At 40.7% G+C, this 20229-nt stretch overlaps 3 protein-coding genes across 3 annotated transcripts; all 3 read right to left on the bottom strand.

Moving 5' to 3' along the window:
- Positions 1-8571: 8571 nt before the first annotated feature.
- Positions 8572-9516, bottom strand: LOC146691081 (olfactory receptor 10Z1-like). Its single transcript, XM_085435346.1, has one exon. The coding sequence runs from the start codon at positions 9514-9516 to the stop codon at positions 8572-8574; it is 945 nt and encodes a 314-aa protein (XP_085291472.1).
- A 3564-nt stretch (positions 9517-13080) lies between these two features.
- On the bottom strand, positions 13081-14025 carry LOC146691080 (olfactory receptor 4B13-like). Its single transcript, XM_085435322.1, has one exon. It carries the CDS (start codon positions 14023-14025, stop codon positions 13081-13083), a length of 945 nt encoding a protein of 314 aa, XP_085291448.1.
- Positions 14026-17077: 3052 nt separating this feature from the next.
- LOC146691079 (olfactory receptor 6K3-like) lies at positions 17078-18022 on the bottom strand. The gene has a single exon (XM_085435319.1). It carries the CDS (start codon positions 18020-18022, stop codon positions 17078-17080), a length of 945 nt encoding a protein of 314 aa, XP_085291445.1.
- Positions 18023-20229: the final 2207 nt, after the last annotated feature.

Genomic DNA, 20229 nt, shown 5'->3' with positions numbered 1-20229 from the left:
GTCAGAAAAAGAGTATTGCACTCAGTGTGTGTGGATGTGTGTGTTTGATCAGTTAAAGTCTTTGTTGTGGAGTCTGACAGCAGTGAGGAGGAAAGACCTGCGAAATCTCTCCGTCCCACACCGTGTGTGCCGCAGCCTGCCACTGAAGGAGCTGCTCAGTGCTGTCACAGTCTCCTGCATGGGGTGGGAGATGTTGTCCAGCAGGGATGAGTGTATGTTTCTGTTCTGTGTCCTGTTTGTTTCTATATGTGTCTTTCTGGCTGCTGTTACAACCAAATTTCCCCCTGTGGGACAATTAAAGGATTATTCTATTCTATTCTAATGCTGTTTCTATCAAACTATTTTTCTCCTACAGTTACACAGAGGCCTGACAACAATATTATACATTCAAATTATAATGCAGCAACCTAATGTTATCACATCATATCACAACTCCACACTGTGTATTTAAGCCCTCAGTTCCCAGTCTTGTCATTCCGTCCATTCCTCATGTGTGTTTTCAGTTCAGTCCATCCAGTGTTATGAAATCAGTTTTACCCCGGTTCTTTTATTAATCGAAACTTCCAGAGACGCCACCGGAACTCAGTAGTCATTTCACAAAACCTTTATTCATCTTTATTCATCTTCAAGCATGCATTTCTAGAAGGGAAGACGAGGCCCGTGTGTCCCTCTGCAAGAAATCTTCACTCCTTTGTCTGTGAAACACAGTTTTGTAGGGGCGACCCTATCATAAAACCCCCCACGGTGTGCTGCAAACTCTGTGTCTTTGTCTATGTGCACGAGCACATGAATGCCTACATGTGCGCGTTCCCACGTGTCTATGTGAGTGCTCGTGTGTGACTGTGTACGCATACCTGTGTGTATGTGTGAGTGCACATGAGTGAGTGTGCGTGTGGATGTCTGAGTGCACATGAGTGAGTGTGCATGTGGATGTGTGTGCGTGACAGTTAAAACACTGTGGGTGTAGGTGACTCCCTAGGTCATAAAACCATGTCCCTTCCAGACCACAGTTATCCAGTTACAAATGTTGAGACCCCCACCCAAACATTCTCTGGGGAATTTCCACTCAGCATTAACTCCTCTCTGTTTTACTTTCACAGTTGAAGTGGGGGAGGGGTCTCCTACAATCTACTCCTAAGTTCACGACACAGTGAGGCCTTTATTATATTGACGGCAGTGTCAGTATCTCTACAATAGTTCTACATTCTATGTTAACACATTTCTAAACTCTAAAATAAGCTAAACACTCCTACACCGGTCAGCCAGCCAACCATTAATTTATTAATTCACTCACTCCCTCACTCCTTCATTCATTTATTCAATTGGTATAGTCAGTCCGTCTTCTCATGTTCTGTTCATCCTGGCTTCACAACAAACATCATCCACATCCTTCACCAGCCTGCTAGTCCTGAGTTTGAGTCCTCTCTTCCTTCCACACATTACATTGTGTCACATATATAGAGACTATTTATACATAGGGCCCAGAATTCTGTGCTAACATGAACCTTGCACAATCTGTGGTGCCAACTCATAAACAAAAACACACTTGCTGTGTATATAGTACTGTCAGCATAGCTGGACTGGCCATCGGGCATACCGGGCACTTGCCCGGTGGGCCGCTCGCGATTTTTTTTTTTTTAGGAAGGGTATATATAATGAAAGGTGTTGGATTGGCCAATTGGTCATGATCGACTCTGGGCTGGACCAATTACAGCCGAGGAGGCCGAATGCACCCGCCCCCTTGTTTAGCAATCACGTGATTTTCGCGCATTGCATGCCGGGAATTAGTGGCAAAACAATCCAAGTACCGCATCAAATGCAAGCATTTGCAGCACCGCAAAACGTTCATTCTCCGGTTCCAATACCTTCTTGTTTTTTCTTTGCCGCACAAAAAAGGAATGTACAAAACAAAAGGAGAACAATGCCGGTCCGTACAAAGACAGACTCGACGAAAAGACAAAGAAAAGATACGAGGAAAAAATCAAAGGAGTGAAAGGGTCAGACCCTTACGAGCACGCAGAGGGACAAAATACGTTAGCGTGCTGCCCAACTTTCACCACGCGCAGATTTATAATTATACGGTTCTTGGAGTGAGTGCATACACTCATGAAGTTTAGTAACTTCATGTCACTGCAACAAGCCCAGGTACAGTTTACCGATGGATGGGTACAGGACCTTGAAACGCACCGTGTAGAACGACAGACCAAAGGTAAGTTTACCAGTCTCACAAATCGTCGTCATTAATACACATTCGTTAACCGTTTATTAATATAACCTTTGAGCTCAACGGTAATTAATTAGTAGTGGCAATAATATTGTATGCTGTAATCGCACTGGACAGTTAGTGATACAAAACAACTTTTTTATCCTGTGAATAAAAGTATATGTTTTTGTCAATGTACCATAATAACAGAAGCGAAACGCAATATTGTGTCAGGACAATTCACTATTTATGCACAATAAATAAAGGAGCATAGAGCGACAATTTCTGTTCAGCGCCAGACTTGCTTGTAACCTATATCACCAATTATGTTAAGAAAAATGACGTATTAACTACTACAAAACTCTGACCTTTGTGGGAATGCTTGGAGCAGACTAACATGTGAGCTGGAGTGTTCTGGGATGTTATATTTGGTATATCCAGACCATCCGTCGGCTCTTACTTCGGAAACATGGCTTAAAAAATTTCTCTTCAACGATGTAATCCGATAAAAAAAAACAAAAACGATCGGCTTCCCGTGGCTGTCATGCGACCGGCTATTGCAGTTAATAATACAACAGCTTCTTGCCATTTTTTGTGTTTCTTTTTATCGCTGTGTAACTGAGTTCAATTGAAAGCCTGCGTGCGCTAGTACCGCTTGCCACAAGTTCCCAGAATCCTTTGCGGTTTTACCCCTGAATGACGTCACATTTTCAATCTTTATCCTGGTGGGCCGGTCTCTAGTCAAAATGCCCGGGCCGATTTTTTGTCCCAGTCCAGCCTTGACTGTCAGGCCTTTATTTTTTAACAGCAGCTCTGTGGAAAAAAGGTAGTTTTAAAGCAGCATGAATCTATAACCTACTAAGCAATCACTTCTTTCTTCCCCTGTCTTTGAATTAATTTGCAAACTGTGAAACTGATATTCTGTTAAATATAGACATCATGTCAGGTTTTTTTTTTTTTTTTTTTGAGTCAAGATGGCGCCGAGTATGGCAGCCTCGTCGCGAGCTCCCCCAAGCAACAGCTTTTTTCTGTGTTTAATTTTACTTTTCCTTCATTTTTTCGCGAGTAGCACATGTCTCCTTGTGTACGACCGACAAACCTTACTGGACATAAAAGACGGTCTTTCTTATAACTTTCCGTAGTTCAAGTTTTGCAACACGGACGCTCCGTTTGCAGACCCCCCATTCATCTCACCTGAGACGCCTTTGTTCTCTGGCCCTGGAGGCCGCAAACGCCGACGCAGAGGGAGAAGATCTGGCGTTCTGGTTCGACTGAGACGGCGCACTAACAGACCACCGTTACCCAGTTTATTACTGGCTAATGTGCAGTCTCTGGAGAACAAGCTGTGCGAGCTTCGGGCACGGATCTCATTCCAGCGAGATATGCGGGACTGCTGCGTGATCTGCCTCACAGAAACCTGGCTATCGGACAAAGTACCGGACTCCGCAATACAACTGCCGGGGTTCTCTGTGCACCGCGCGGACAGGTCACAGGATCTTACTGGGAAAAGCAGAGGCGGTGGTGTATGTTTCATGATCAACAACAGCTGGTGTGATTATGCGAACGTGCACCCGGTCAAATCCTTCTGCTCACCGGACCTGGAGTACCTGATGATTAAGTGCCGGCCATTCTGGCTACCGAGGGAATTTACAGCAGTGATTATTACGCCTGTTTACATTCCCCCACAAGCCGACACTGACCGAGCACTCAGGGAACTGTACAGCGCGATCAGCAGCGAGGAAACCGCACACCCAGAGGCAGCGTTTATCACAGCCGGAGACTTTAATAAGGGAAACCTGAAGAAAGTCTCACCCAAACTCCACCAACACATCCATTTTAACACTCATGGAGACCAGCTACTTGACCACTGCTACACCTCTTTCCGGGATGCGTACAAAGCCCTCCCCCACGCCCCATTCTGCCAATCAGATCACCGCTCCATCCTGCTCCTGCCCGCCTACAGGCAGAAGCTGAAACAGGAAGCTCCAACCCGGAGGGCGGTGCACTGTTGGACGGACCAATCAGAGTCTGCGCTGCGGGACTGTTTTGATCACGCGGACTGGGAAATGTTTCACGTGGCTGCTAGGGACATTGATGAGTACACAGACTCAGTCTGCGGATTTATCAGGAAATGCGTGGAAGATGTCGTCCCATCCAGAACAGTTAAATCCTTCCCAAATCAAAAACCCTGGATTAACGGAGATGTTCGCACGGCACGGAGCACCGCCTTTGCCTCCGCGAACACATCGGACTACAAACACGCACATTACCAACTCCGGCAGACGATCAAAGCAGCCAAACGTGAGTACAGGGACAGGGTGGAACAACAGTTTGACAACTCTCGGAGTATGTGGCAGAGACTAAACACGATCACAGACTTTAGAGGGAAAACCAGCACACCGCAGACCACGGCCTCTCTGTGTGAGGATCTAAACGTATTCTACGCTAGATTCGACACAGCGAACACCATGAGACCGGACAGTGTGCGCACCACGGATGACATCAGTGCGCACACTGTGTCTGAGGAGGATGTGCGGAAGTGCTTCAGGAAGGTGAATGCACGCAAAGCTACAGGTCCGGACGGGATTCCCGGCCGCGTCCTCAAGTCATGCGCGGCTCAGCTGGCTGGAGTGTTCACGCACATCTTCAACCTTTCCCTCTCTCTGTCTGTAGTCCCAGCCTGCTTCAAAATGGCCACCGTCGTCCCTGTACCCAAATCCTCCACCATCTCCTCACTGAACGACTGGCGACCTGTAGCCCTGACCCCCATCGTGAGCAAATGCTTCGAGAAGCTGGTCAGGGACTTCATCTGCTCTGCACTACCCGACTCACTGGACCCTCTACAGTTCGCATACCGCCACAACCGGTCCACTGATGATGCCATAGCCCTGACACTACACACTGCCCTGTCACACCTGGAGAAGAGAGACACGTATGTGAGAATGCTGTTTGTAGATTACAGCTCAGCATTCAATACCATCGTTCCCTCGAAGCTGGACAGGAAACTGCAGGATCTAGGACTGAGTAGCTCCCTCTGCAGCTGGATCCTTAGCTTCCTGTCTGACAGACGCCAAGTGGTCAGACTGGGCAGCATCACCTCATCCCCCGTCACACTGAACACTGGTGCTCCACAGGGGTGTGTACTGAGCCCTCTCCTGTACTCACTCTACACCTACGACTGCACAGCCACTAACAACTCCAACATCATTGTCAAGTTTGCGGACGACACTACAGTGGTGGGTCTTATCACCAATGGTGATGAGACGGCTTACAGGGAGGAGGTCAGCGCCCTGACCCACTGGTGTCAAGACAACCATCTCACCCTCAACGTCGCAAAGACAAAGGAGTTGATAGTGGACTTCCGGAGGTGCAGAGAAGTACACACCCCCATCACCATCAACGGCGCTGCTGTGGAGAGAGTGAGCAGCTTCCAGTTCCTTTGTGTACATCTGGCTGAGGATCTTACGTGGTCAGTACACACAAACAAAACAGTGAAGAAGGCGCAGCAGCGCCTCTTCTTTCTCAGGAGACTGAAAAGATTCGGCATGAGCCCCCACATCCTCAGGACCTTCTATCACTGTGCCATTGAGAGCATCCTCACTGGATGCATCACCACCTGGTATGGCAACAGCACCGCCTACAACTGCAAAGCTCTCCAGCGAGTAGTGCGGTGCTCTGAACGGATAATTGGAGGTGAGCTTCCCTCCCTCCAAGACATCTACAGGAAGCGCTGCCTGAGGAAAGCGGGGAGGATCATCAAGGACTCCAGTCACCCCAGCCATAAACTGTTCAGACTACTTCCATCAGGAAGGAGGTTCTGCAGCATCCGGTCCCGTACCAGCAGACTGAGAGACAGCTTCTTCCACCAGGCCATCAGACTGCTGAACACGTCATAGACACCTCAGCTTCACTACTGGAACTTTAACATTATGCACTCCATACTGTACAGTAATGCCACTGTTTTGCACATGTCTCAACTTTGTATATTTTTATATATTGTATTTATTGTTTACTCTATTTAATTTGTAAAATATGTGTACACACACACACGTAGAAAAATATTTAGTATACACATCCAAAAATGCATATACTATTATATATTGTACATATATTTATTAGTTTCAGATGTAGCCATTCTTGTATTTTGCTTGTTTACATTATTGTATTTTGCACAACTCTGTTGCTTGTGAAGCTCGCACACAAGAATTTCACTCACATGTGCTGTACCAATGTACCTGCACATGTGATGTGACAATAAAAGTGATTTGATTTGATTTGATTTACATTTTCTGAATTAGCCTTGTGATATAAGTGTACAATGAGCGAGACTACAGAGGCACCCGAAAAACTGGCTAAGCTTTGAGCCACAGTAAACACGTCACTCATGAGACTCAGACATTTTATGCTTGAAAAAAGGATATAAATATGAGTCTGTTACTTGAGAAACATAAACCTATTTACTGTAAATGACAATAAATTGACCAATTTACATCTTAATGGAACGTGTTAGAGATATGGCATTATGACACCTTAAGTTCAAACGATAAGATGACCTGGATTAAACCTAAAACCAGAAGTGGAAATGCATTTTAGTTTACATCTGAAAAAATGTAAAAAACAAAAAACAATAATTTTTAAAAGGTAAAATATGTGTTAGTTGTCTTTAGATCTTTGATAGTCTAAAGGTCAAATTTAAGTAAACAATAATGCTTTTTACTGAGACTTGGTTGTCTTGGTGCATTTATAGTTAATGTTATGATGCCTTCATTTGCTGTCATGTACAAGATAATAATGTACATTTTTGAAATTTTAGTTTGGTCTATTTTTATTTGGTGAACAAGAAAGTCTTAATTTTGAAGTTCTTTTAAAATAAAATAAACCCAATATCCTGTTTCGTATTTTGGTGAGTTTAAATCCATATATGAGAGGATTCATAACTGGAGGGATGATGAGAAATTCAATAGTGATGAAGTTTTGGAGGCTTTGAGGTAAACGTGTAGAGCCAGATATCATGTACACTGGATCAAGAAAAAACAAGAAAGTCATCAAAGAGATCAGGTGGGGCACACAGGTCTGCATAAACATTAACCTGTCCTCTCTGGACCTCGCACATGTTTTAATAAGATATATGTAAGTCCAAATTATAAAAAGCCAATGACACAGATAAACAATAAGTGTTACATTTGCACTGATGTTTTTTCTAAAGGTGTCAACATCAGGACAAGCAAGTTTAATTATTAACCAGTTTAGATACAAGACTCTCTGAATGTTTATATCACACAACTTGAGTCTTGATGTTAGCAGGACATTGATGGAGAAAAGGCAGAAAGGTGTTAGCCAGGAGAAACACACCAGCTGAGAGAGCCTCCTTCCTAGTTAAGGCGAGGAAGGAATAGAAGAGAAGGGAGTTACTGTTAAAATACTATTATTGCATTGTTTTTTGTTGTTGTTTTTTTTTTTTTTTAATTTTATGCTATGGGATTGAAAAACTTCAAAAAAACAACAACAGCACAATTTTATGCTTGATATGCTAAACAAAACTTTAATTTTTAAAGTAGTAAATACTACAGTATGTCAAGCAATGGGGATATATGATCAGATTTAAAAAATTCAGAATTATGGTGTCATTAATTAATGTACAGAGAGAAATATACATATAAATTTAGAAACAACAAAAAAAGCCAAATAAAAGTAGGTAACAGTTCAATTACTATTACTATTTTTCCAAAATAATAATAAAAAAAACACTGTATAAATAAATAAATACTACTGAAAAAATACAGCCTAATAACACTGATCCTTATATTTATACATGTAACGTGTTTATTGAAAAAAAAGAAAGATTAAGCATTGTTAACTGACCTTTGTGATAAACTGAGATGTAACACACAGGGATGCCTGCACTAACCAGCCCTTTACAACAGAATATTTCATACAATATTTTGTTTACTTTAAACCTAAAACACTTTGAAATAAACCTGTTTAATCAACTTGCACATATATCAGCTAATCTACCTTGAACATGAAGACACAGCAAGGCAAGGTAATGAAATGTCAATTTGTGATGATTTCTGAATGGTATATAGATGAATTTTACAACAGTACTTAAAATGAAATTCTTAGTCAAAAACATGAAAAAAATGTTGTTTTCATTTAACGTTCGTGCTGGATTGAGCAAATATGACATATATAACAAATATATGTAATATTATGACAAATATAACAAAGAATATTAGTAAAATTAGTCTAGTCCAAATATATGTTTGCCTTAGACAAGGCAAACATGACTAAATGTTTCTGAATCAAGTGCCTTCAGAAAGACTTGTATTTATATTGCTGCATCTGTTTTGAATATTTTTGAATTCAAATCATTTCCCTTTCAAATAAATTAAACTCGAGATTCTGTTTCGTATTTTGGTGAGATTAAATCCATACATGAGAGGATACATAACTGGACGGATGATGACAAATTCAAGAGTGATGAAGTTTTGGAGGCTTTGGGGTAAATCTCTGGAGACAAAGCGCAAGTACATCCAATCAAAAGCTATTAAAGTGAAATTTATGATCACAGAAGTCAGATGGGGCACACAGGTCTGCGTAAACTTTACTCTGTCCTCTCTGGACCTCACACATGTTTTAATAAGATATATGTAAGTCCAAATTATGAAAAGCCAATGAGACAGATAAACGACAAGTATCACATATGCACTGATGTTATTTGAAAAAGTGTCAGCTTCAGGACAAGCAAGTTTAACAATTAACCAGTTTAGACATAAGACTCTCTGAATCTTTATACCACATAACTTGAGTCTTGCTGTAAGCAGGACATTGATGGCAAAAATGCAGAAAGGTGTCAGCCAGGAGAAACACACCAGCTGTGAAAGCCTCCTCTTAGTCATGAAAGAGTGGTAGTGCAGAGGTCGACATATAGCCATATACCTGTCAAAGGCCATGACAGTTAAAATAGACAAATTACAGCACACAAATGAATACATGATAAAAGCTTGTAAAAGGCACCCTTCATAGGAGATTCTGTGAGAAGACGACAGTAAATCTGAAAGGAATTTGGGGTAGAAACCTGTGGTCCCATAAAGTGCATTAATGCAAAGGCTACTCAGGAAAATGTACATAGGTTCGTGGAGGCTTTCATCCAAGACAATGAGCAGCACAAGAGAAATATTGAAGAACAAAATCACACAGTAATACAGTAAAGTAACTGAGAAGAGGGGTACTGTGAAATTCATTATCTCATTAAATCCTGACAGAATAAAACTTCTTTCATTAGATTGATTATCCATGATCAGAGGGCACATCTACCTTTTTAAAATAACAACATAACAGAGCACTGAGCTGCTGCGTCTGTACCTGACTAATGTCTGCTGTCCCTCTTCACCTCCCATTAATTATAGAATAAAATAAAATACTATATACATTACAATAAATAGAATAAAATATACAATAGGATAGAAATAGAATACAAATGCTTTATACAACTGAGTAAAAATACAACTTTGTCAGAAAAAGAGTATTGCACTCAGTGTGTGTGGATGTGTGTGTTTGATCAGTTAAAGTCTTTGTTGTGGAGTCTGACAGCAGTGAGGAGGAAAGACCTGCGAAATCTCTCCGTCCCACACCGTGTGTGCCGCAGCCTGCCACTGAAGGAGCTGCTCAGTGCTGTCACAGTCTCCTGCATGGGGTGGGAGATGTTGTCCAACAGGGATGAGTGTATGTTTTTGTTCTGTGTCCTGTTTGTTTCTATATGTGTCTTTCTGGCTGCTGTTACAACCAAATTTCCCCCTGTGGGACAATTAAAGGATTATTCTATTCTAATGCTGTTTCTATCAAACTATTTTTCTCCTACAGTTACACAGAGGCCTGACAACAATATTATACATTCACATTATAATGCAGCCACCTAATGTTATCACATCATATCACAACTCCACACTGGGTTTCAGCCCCCAGCTGACTCTGGACCCCTGGAGGTTAAGAAGCCAGCTGAGGACTGCACCCGGCTGTTGCTGCCTGAGCAGAGTCAATGCTCTGTGCAGCTGCAGCCTGCTATGTGCCTGCCAGAGGCCCATGCGCCTGCTGGTCCTGTTCTGTGCCTGCCAGGGGCCCGTGTGCCTGCTGGTTCTGTTCTGTCCCTGCCAGGGGCCTGTGCACCTGCTGGTTCTGTTCTGTGCCTGCCAGAGGCCCGTGCACCTGCTGGTTCTGTTCTGTGCCTGCCAGGGGCCCGTGCGCCTGCTGGTCCTGTTCTGTGCCTGCCAGGGGCCCGTGCACCTGCTGGTTCTGTTCTGTCCCTGCCAGGGGCCCGTGCACCTGCTGGTTCTCTTCTGTGCCTGCCAGAGGTCCCTGTGCCCACTGGTCCTGAGACTGTTCTCGCTGGAGGGCCCGAGGAGCCCATCCAACCTCCTGCCTCGTCAGCTGGAGGGCCCGAGGAGCCCGTCCAGCCTCCTGCCTCGTCAGCTGGGGGGCCCGAGGAGCATTGTCAGCGTCGCCAGCTCCGGCTTCATCCTCCGCTTCAGCTGCTTCATCCTCGTCTGGCCCAGCCTCCGCTTCGCCTTCGTCTGGCCCAGCCTCCGCTTCAGCTGCTTCATCCTCGTCTGGCCCAGCCTCCGTGTCTTCGCTTTCGGCGTCGCCTGGTCCAGCCTCGTCTGGGTCTGTGGTTTATTGGCCGCCTTCCAGGCCACTGGTCGGGCGTCATCTCCGTCGTGGGCGGCCCCCAGACCCCCTTCGCCTGAATCGCCGCCGCTGCCTTCCGCTGCCTTCCGCTGCCTTCCGCTGCCTTCCGCACGGCCGGCCCCTGGACCCCTTTCGCCTGAGTCGCCACCGCTGCCTTCCGCACGGCCGGCCCCCGGATCGCCACCGCTGCCTTCCGCACGGCCGGCCCCCTGAACTGTTTCCACGTCGCCGCCGTTGCCGTCCGCACGGCCGGCCCCCTGAACTGTTCTTTTTTGGACTCCTCTTTTGTTTTGGGACTTTCTTGTGCTTCGGTGTTTTGTTTCGAGCCCTCCTTCCTGGACCCCCGCTGCCCGCCCTGTTCGGGTTGTTTTCTGTTTTGGGCGGTTTTTGTGTTTTTCTTTCGTTTTCTTGTGTTGGGCTGTCTGGTGCCAGCCCTTGAGGGGGGGTACTGTCATGGTCCTGGGTCGGTGACCCAGCGCTTTTAGTTTATTATTATGATGATTATTATTGTTCGAGTTCTATGTGTTATATTCGGTCTGTCTGTCTATGGTGTCACCCCGTCTGTTTGCGAATCTGTCTGTTTAGTTCTGTGTCTTGTTTGGTTCCCTGTGTCTGAGTTTCCTGTCTTATTGTGAAGGTCTCTGTCTGATGTGAGTGTGTTCAGTTTACGTTTCCTCTGTCCCGTCAGCTCTGATTTCTCCCAGCTGTGTTGCCCTTCTGTCTCTCATCCCCTGATTACTGGTGTGTGTATTTAAGCCCTGTGTGTTCTCCTGCCTGTTGCTGGTTCGTCTGCGTTACGCCGTGTCAGTCTGCGTTACTCTGTGGTCCACGGTGTCCTGTCCCTTGTCAGTGTCTCTCTGCCTCTCACCCCATTCTGGTACCCCCTCAGGTTTGTCATTTAGCTTTCCCAGTTTAGGTCTTTAGTTTTGTCTTCCCTCTTGCCTGTTTTGTCATCTCACCACTGTGTAAATATAACATCACCAGCATTATCATCTACTGCCTGCGATTTGGGTCCTTTCTCCCGTCAATACCACATGGCTCGCCTCGACAGCCGTGACAGAATGTTTATATCACACAACTTGATGTTAGCAGGACATTAATGGAGAAAAAGCAGAAAGGTGTTAGCCTGGAGAAACACACCAGCTGAGAGAGCCTCCTTCCTAGTTAAGGCGAGGAAGGAGTAGAAGAGAAGGGAGTTACTGTTAAAATACTATTATTGCATTGTTTTTTGTTGGGGTTTTTTTTTATGCTATGGGATTGAAAAACTTCAAAAAACAACAGCACAATTTTATGCTTGATATGCTAAACAAAACTTTAATTCTTAAAGTAGTAAATACTACAGTATATCAAGCAATGGGGATATATGATCAGATTTCAAAAAGTACAGAATTATGGTGTCATTAATTAATGTACAGAGAGAAATTTACATATAAATTTAAAAACAAAAAAAATGCAAAATAAAAGTAGGTAACAGTTCAATTACTATTTTTCCAAAATAATAATAAAAAAACCTTTATATATAAATAAATAAATACTACTGAAAAAATACAACCTAATAACACTGATCCTTATATTTATATATGGAACGTGTTTATAGGAAAAAAAAAAAGAAACATTAAGCGTTGTTAACTGACCTTTGTGATAAACTGAGATGTAACACACAGGGATTCCTGCACTAACCAGCCCTTTACAACAGAATATTTCATACAATATTTTGTTTACTTTAAACCTAAAACACTTTGAAATAAACCTGTTTAATCAACTTGCACATATATCAGCTAATATACCTTGAACATCAAGACACAGCAAGGCAAAGAAATGAAATGTCAATTTGTGATGATTTCTGAATGGTATATAGATGAATTTTACAACAGTACTTAAAAACTCATGCAGAATCCTTTTCAAATGAAATTCTTAGTCAAAAACATGAAAAAAATGTTGTTTTCATTTAATGTTCGTGCTGGATTGAGCAAATATGACACATGACAAATTTATGTCATATTATGACAAATATAACAAAAAGAATATTAGTAAAATTAGTCTAGTCCAAATATATGTTTGCCTTAGACAAGGCAAACATGACTAAATGTTTCTGAATCAAGTGCCTTCAGAAAGACTTGTATTTATATTGCTGCATCTGTTTTGAATATTTTTGAATTGTTTTAAATAAGGAAATCTAACCTTAATGGAAATCATTTCCCTTTCAAATAAATTAAACTCAAGATTCTGTTTCGTATTTTGCTGAGTTTAAATCCATACACGAGAGGATTCATAACTGGAGGGATGATGAGAAATTCAAGAGTGATGAAGTTTTGGAGGCTTTGGGGTAAATCTCTGGAGCCAAAGCGCAAGTACATCACATCAACAGCCATTACAATGGCATTTATGATCACAGAAGTCAGATGGGCCACACAGGTCTGCATAAACATTACTCTGTCCTCTCTGGACCTCACACATGTTTTAATAATATATATGTAAGTCCAAATTATGAAAAGCCAATGAAAATAACAAATGGCAATTATCACATATGCACTGATGTTATTTGGAAAAGTGTCAGCTTCAGGACAAGCAAGTTTAAAAATTAACCAGTTTAGACATAAGGCTCTCTGAATGTTTATACCACATAACTTGAGTCTTGCTGTAAGCAGGACATTAATGGAAAAAAGACAGAAAGGTGTCAGCCAGGAGAAACACACCAGCTGTGAAAGCCTCCTCTTAGTCATGAAAGAGTGGTAGTGCAGAGGTCGACATATAGCCAGATACCTGTCAAAGGCCATGACAGTTAAAATAGACAAATCACAGCAAGCAAATGAATACATGATAAAACCTTGTAAAAGGCACCCTTCATAGGAGATTCTGTGAGAAGACGACAGTAAATCTGAAAGGAATTTTGGGTAGAAACCTGTGGTTCCATAAAGTGCATTAATGCAGAAGCTGCTCAGTAAAATGTACATAGGTTCATGGAGGCTTTCATCCAAGACAATGAGCAGCACAAGAGAAATATTGAAGAACAAAATCACACAGTAATACAGTAAAGTAACTGAGAAGAGGGGTACTGTGAAATTCATTATCTCATTAAATCCTGACAGAATGAAACTTCTTTCATTAGACTGATTATCCATGATCAGAGGGCACATCTACCTTTTTAAAATAACAACATAACAGAGCACTGAGCTGCTGCGTCTGTACCTGACTAATGTCTGCTGTCCCTCTTCACCTCCCATTAATTATAGAATAAAATAAAATACTATATACAGTACAATAAATAGAATAAAATATACAATAGGATAGAAATAGAATGCAAATGCTTTATACAACTGAGTAAAAATACAACTTTGTCAGAAAAAGAGTATTGCACTCAGTGTGTGTGGATGTGTGTGTTTGATCAGTTAAAGTCTTTGTTGTGGAGTCTGACAGCAGTGAGGAGGAAAGACCTGCGAAAGCTCTCCGTCCCACACCGTGTGTGCCGCAGCCTGCCACTGAAGGAGCTGCTCAGTGCTGTCACAGTCTCCTGCATGGGGTGGGAGATGTTGTCCAGCAGGGATGAGTGTATGTTTCTGTTCTGTGTCCTGTTTGTTTCTATATGTGTCTTTCTGGCTGCGGTTACAACCAAATTTCCCCTTGTGGGACAATTAAAGGATTATTCTATTCTATTCTAATGCTGTTTCTATCAAACTATTTTTCTCCTACAGTTACACAGAGGCCTGACAACAATATTATACATTCACATTATAATGCAGCAACCTAATGTCATCACATCATATCACAACTCCACACTGTGTATTTAAGCCCTCAGTTCCCAGTCTTGTCATTCCGTCCATTCCTCATGTGTGTTTTCAGTTCAGTCCATCCAGTCAGCCAGCCAACCATTAATTTATTAATTCACTCACTCACTCCCTCACTCATTCATTCATTTATTCAATTGGTATAGTCAGTCCGTCTTCTCATGTTCTGTTCATCCTGGCTTCACAACAAACATCATCCACATCCTTCACCAGCCTGCGAGTCCTGAGTTTGAGTCCTCTCTTCCTTCCACACATCACATTGTGTCACATATATAGAGACTGTTTATACATAGGGCCCAGGATTCTGTGCTAACATGAACCTTGTACAATCTGTGGTGCCAACTCATAAACAAAAACACACTTGCTGTGTATATAGTACTGTCAGGCCTTTATTTTTTAACAGCAGCTCTGTGGAAAGAAGGTAGTTTTAAAGCAGCATGAATCTATAACCTACTAAGCAATCACTTCTTTCTTCCCCTGTCTTTGAATTAATTTGCAAACTGTGAAACTGATATTCTCTTAAATATAGACATCATCATGTCAGTTATATTTTCTGAATTAGCCTTGTGATATAAGTGTACAATGAGCAAGACTACAGAGGCACCCGAAAAACTGGCTAAACTTTGAGCCACAGTAAACACGTCACTCATGAGACTCAAACATTTTATGCTTGAAAAAAGGATATAAATATGAGTCTGTTACTTGAGAAACATAAACCTATTTACTGTAAATGACAATAAATTGAACAATTTACATCTCAATGGAACGTGTTAGAGATATGGCATTATGACACCTTAAGTTCAAACGATAAGATGACCTGGATTAAACCTAAAACCAGAAGTGGAAATGCATTTTAGTTTACATCTGAAAAAATGTAAAAAACAAAAAACAATAATAATAAATTTTTAAAAGGTAAAATATGTGTTAGTTGTCTTTAGATCTTTGATAGTCTAAAGGTCAAATTTAAGTAAACAATAATGTTTTTACTGAGACTTGGTTGCCTTAGTGCATTTATAGTTAATGTTATGAGGCCTTCATTTGCTGTCATGTACAAGAGAATAATGTACATTTTTGAAATTTTATTTTGCTCTATTTTTATTTGGTGAACAAGAAACTCTTAATTTTGAAGTTCTTTTATCCAAATCCAAATTCTAAAAAGCCAATGACACAGATAAACAATAAGTGTTACATTTGCACTGATGTTTTTTCTAAAGGTGTCAACATCAGGACGAGCAAGTTTAATTATTAACCAGTTTAGATACAAGACTCTCTGAATGTTTATATCACACAACTTGAGTCTTGATGTTAGCAGGACATTGATGGAGAAAAGGCAGAAAGGTGTTAGCCAGGAGAAACACACCAGCTGAGAGAGCCTCCTTCCTAGTTAAGGCGAGGAAGGAGTAGAAGAGAAGGGAGTTACTGTTGAAATACTATTATTGCATTGGTTTTTGTTGGGTTTTTTTTATGCTATGGGATTGAAAAACTTCAAAAAACAACAGCACAATTTTATGCTTGATATGCTAAACAAAACTTTAATTTTTAAAGTAGTAAATACTACAGTATGTCAAGCAATGGGGATATTTGATCAGATTTTAAAAATTCAGAATTATGGTGTCATTAATGTACAGAGAGAAATTTACATATAAATTTAAAAACAAAAAAAAAAGCCAAATAAAAGTAGGTAACAGTTCAATTACTATTACTATTTTTCCAAAATAATAATAAAAAACCCTATATAAATACATAAATACTACTGAAAAAATACAACCTAATAACACTGATCCTTATATTTATACATGTAACGTGTTTATTGAAAAAAAGAAAGATTAAGCATTGTTAACTGACCTTTGTGATAAACTGAGATGTAACACACAGGGATGCCTGCACTAACCAGCCCTTTACAACAGAATATTTCATACAATATTTTGTTTACTTTAAACCTAAAACACTTTGAAATAAACCTGTTTAATCAACTTGCACATATATCAGCTAATATACCTTGAACATCAAGACACAGCAAGGCAAAGAAATGAAATATCAATTTGTGATGATTTCTGAATGGTATATAGATGAATTTTACAACAGTACTTAAAAACTCATGCAGAATCCTTTTTAAAATGAAATTCTTAGTCAAAAACATGAAAAAAATGTTGTTTTCATTTAACATTCGTGCTGGATTGAGCAAATATGTCATATATGACAAATATGTGTCATATTATGACAAATATAACAAAGAATATTAGTAAAATTAGTCTAGTCCAAATATATGTTTGCCTTAGACAAGGCAAACATGACTAAATGTTTCTGAATCAAGTGCCTTCAGAAAGACTTGTATTTATATTGCTGCATCTGTTTTGAATATTTTTGAATTATTTTAAAAAAGGAAATCTAACCTTAATGGAAATCATTTCCCTTTCAAATAAATTAAACTCAAGATTCTGTTTCGTATTTTGGTGAGTTTAAATCCATACATGAGAGGATTCATAACTGGAGGGATGATGAGAAATTCAAGAGTGATGAAGTTTTGGAGGCTTTGGGGTAAATCTCTGGAGCCAAAGCGCAAGTACATCACATCAACAGCCATTACAATGGCATTTATGATCACAGAAGTCAGATGGGCCACACAGGTCTGCATAAACATTACTCTGTCCTCTCTGGACCTCACACATGTTTTAATAATATATATGTAAGTCCAAATTATGAAAACATAATGAAAATGATAAATGACAATCATCACATATGCACTGATGTTATTTGAAAAAGTGTCAGCTTCAGGACAAGCAAGTTGAACAATTAACCAGTTTAGACACAAGGCTCTCTGAATCTTTATACCACATAACTTGAGTCTTGCTGTAAGCAGGACATTAATGGCAAAAACACAGAAAGGTGTCAGCCAGGAGAAACACACCAGCTGTGAAAGCCTCCTCTTAGTCATGAAAGAGTGGTAGTGCAGAGGTCGACATATAGCCATATACCTGTCAAAGGCCATGACAGTTAAAATAGACAAATCACAGCAAGCAAATGAATACATGACAAAACCTTGTAAAAGGCACCCTTCATAGGAGATTCTGTGAGAAGATGACAGTAAATCTGAAAGGAATTTTGGGTAGAAACCTGTGGTCCCATAAAGTGCATTAATGCAGAAGCTGCTCAGTAAAATGTACATAGGTTCATGGAGGCTTTCATCCAAGACAATGAGCAGCACAAGAGAAATATTGAAGAACAAAATCACACAGTAATACAGTAAAGTAACTGAGAAGAGGGGTACTGTGAAATTCATTATCTCATTAAATCCTGACAGAATGAAACTTCTTTCATTAGACTGATTATCCATGATCAGAGGGCACATCTACCTTTTTAAAATAACAACATAACAGAGCACTGAGCTGCTGCGTCTGTACCTGACTAATGTCTGCTGTCCCTCTTCACCTCCCATTAATTATAGAATAAAATAAAATACTATATACAGTACAATAAATAGAATAAAATATACAATAGGATAGAAATAGAATGCAAATGCTTTATACAACTGAGTAAAAATACAACTTTGTCAGAAAAAGAGTATTGCACTCAGAGTGTGTGGATGTGTGTGTTTGATCAGTTAAAGTCTTTGTTGTGGAGTCTGACAGCAGTGAGGAGGAAAGACCTGCGAAATCTCTCCGTCCCACACCGTGTGTGCCGCAGCCTGCCACTGAAGGAGCTGCTCAGTGCTGTCACAGTCTCCTGCATGGGGTGGGAGATGTTGTCCAGCAGGGATGAGTGTATGTTTTTGTTCTGTGTCCTGTTTGTTTCTATATGTGTCTTTCTGGCTGCTGTTACAAGCAAATTTCCCCTTGTGGGACAATTAAAGGATTATTCTATTCTATTCTAATGCTGTTTCTATCAAACTATTTTTCTCCTACAGTTACACAGAGGCCTGACAACAATATTATACATTCACATTATAATGCAGCCACCTAATGTTATCACATCATATCACAACTTCCAGACACTCTAAACCAAGGCACAATGCACATTTCAAATTCCTTTAAATTTAAATATGTTTACATTAGAGATGGCACGATACCACTTTTTTATGTCCGATACCGATACCGATATCATGAATTTGGATATCTGCCGATACCGATATGAATCCGATATAGTGTTTTTTAATCAACAAAACTGTTTTTTTTTTTAAATATCTTGCTGCATTTTGTATAAGTTCATACTCAAGTTTAAAACAACAACTACACTAAAGCTATTCTGTTATACCTGTATGCAAAAAAAAAAAAATTTCATAGTTCAGCAATACTGATCAATCTAATAAACTTAAACCTACACCATCCTCCCTATTCTGGTATTTTAAAGAGTACTTAGCGTAAATATTAAGCAACCTAACTAATAGGGTTCCAACTCCCAGCAACAACAAAAATAAATAAATAAAAAATAGGGAACCACCCCTCACGCTCCACCTCATGATGCTTAATCGACGTAATCAACCTTAATTTGATGCAGTGTGAAAAAAAAAGCACAGAAATCAATTATTTTTCAAGAAATATTAAATAGATTCAACATCTTTCTTCAACAAAATTGCAGACTGCACAGATGGTACCTTCCTAAAGGAAAAAGTACTATAGCTTCCTAAGGTATATATATTAGACTTAATAGTCACTATATACAGTAATTGACTTCTATTCATTTTACATCAAATTAAAACTTTGGGTGTAAGATTCGGATAATTATTTATTAAAAGCTAGACATTTTAAATGAGAATAAGAAAGAAAAGTATGTCTTTGTGCCCCCTTTTCCCTGTTCATGACCTATCGGCCCCCCTGGCTAAACTTTGCTAGATCCGCCCCTGCACAGTTACCAGCCGTCAGCTACGTAGAAAAAGATCCTCGAGTAGAAAGTAATAATAAATAAATTCTAACAACAGCTGATCAAGCTTAAACGTGCTGCTGTTGTTCAGCCGCTGGTTTCCTCTTTCTGGTGCAAAGTGGGCCAAAAACAAACCAGAGAGACGGACTCGCGACAGAAAAGCCGATCAGCTGATCATTAAGCAGTTTCATGATTGAAGTAGCAGCCAGAAGAGGCAGTCGCTCCATATATCGTTTGGTAAGCTTAACGCAGGAATGCTTTACAAACATTCAGAGATGGACTTACACACTTGCTTTACTTCTCTCGGGGATAACTTTGTCGGAGATGAAATGCCGGGTTGCTAGCGAAGCTCCACATGCTATCCAGACCACCGACAGGTCCCGCATGCCACAGCCGCTCTATCACGTGATGCATACTGCTCCGACGTGCTAACGTTCTGAGGTGAGTTACGGCGTGTTGCAAGTTTTGTGAGGTGCTTTCGTGATATTTAATGGATCGGATTACATTTATTATTTTTCTCCGATATCCGATCCAGTAATTTAGGTCAGTATCGGACCGATACCGATACGTAATATCGGATCGGTCCATCTCTAGTTTATATTGTCTCCTGTAAAATAGTCAGATGTCTATTCATATTAATGTACAGAATTCACCTGCTTGCTGCTACTACTGCACATTCACCCAGTGTATATATATATA

This window comes from Copadichromis virginalis, linkage group LG16, assembly GCF_057382275.1.
Source record: "Copadichromis virginalis isolate Kocher_CV1m ecotype Utaka linkage group LG16, C_Virginalis_male_GT1.1, whole genome shotgun sequence".
NCBI lineage: Eukaryota > Metazoa > Chordata > Actinopteri > Cichliformes > Cichlidae > Copadichromis > Copadichromis virginalis.
The sequence above is the reverse complement of the archived record's forward strand: the minus strand, read 5'-3'. Positions and strand labels throughout refer to the sequence as shown.

Coding starts and splice junctions, on each gene's coding strand:
- LOC146691080 (XM_085435322.1), bottom strand. CDS start 14,025: ATGTGCCCTCTGATCATGGATAATCAGTCTAATGAAAGAAGTTTCATT.
- LOC146691079 (XM_085435319.1), bottom strand. CDS start 18,022: ATGTGCCCTCTGATCATGGATAATCAGTCTAATGAAAGAAGTTTCATT.
- LOC146691081 (XM_085435346.1), bottom strand. CDS start 9,516: ATGTGCCCTCTGATCATGGATAATCAATCTAATGAAAGAAGTTTTATT.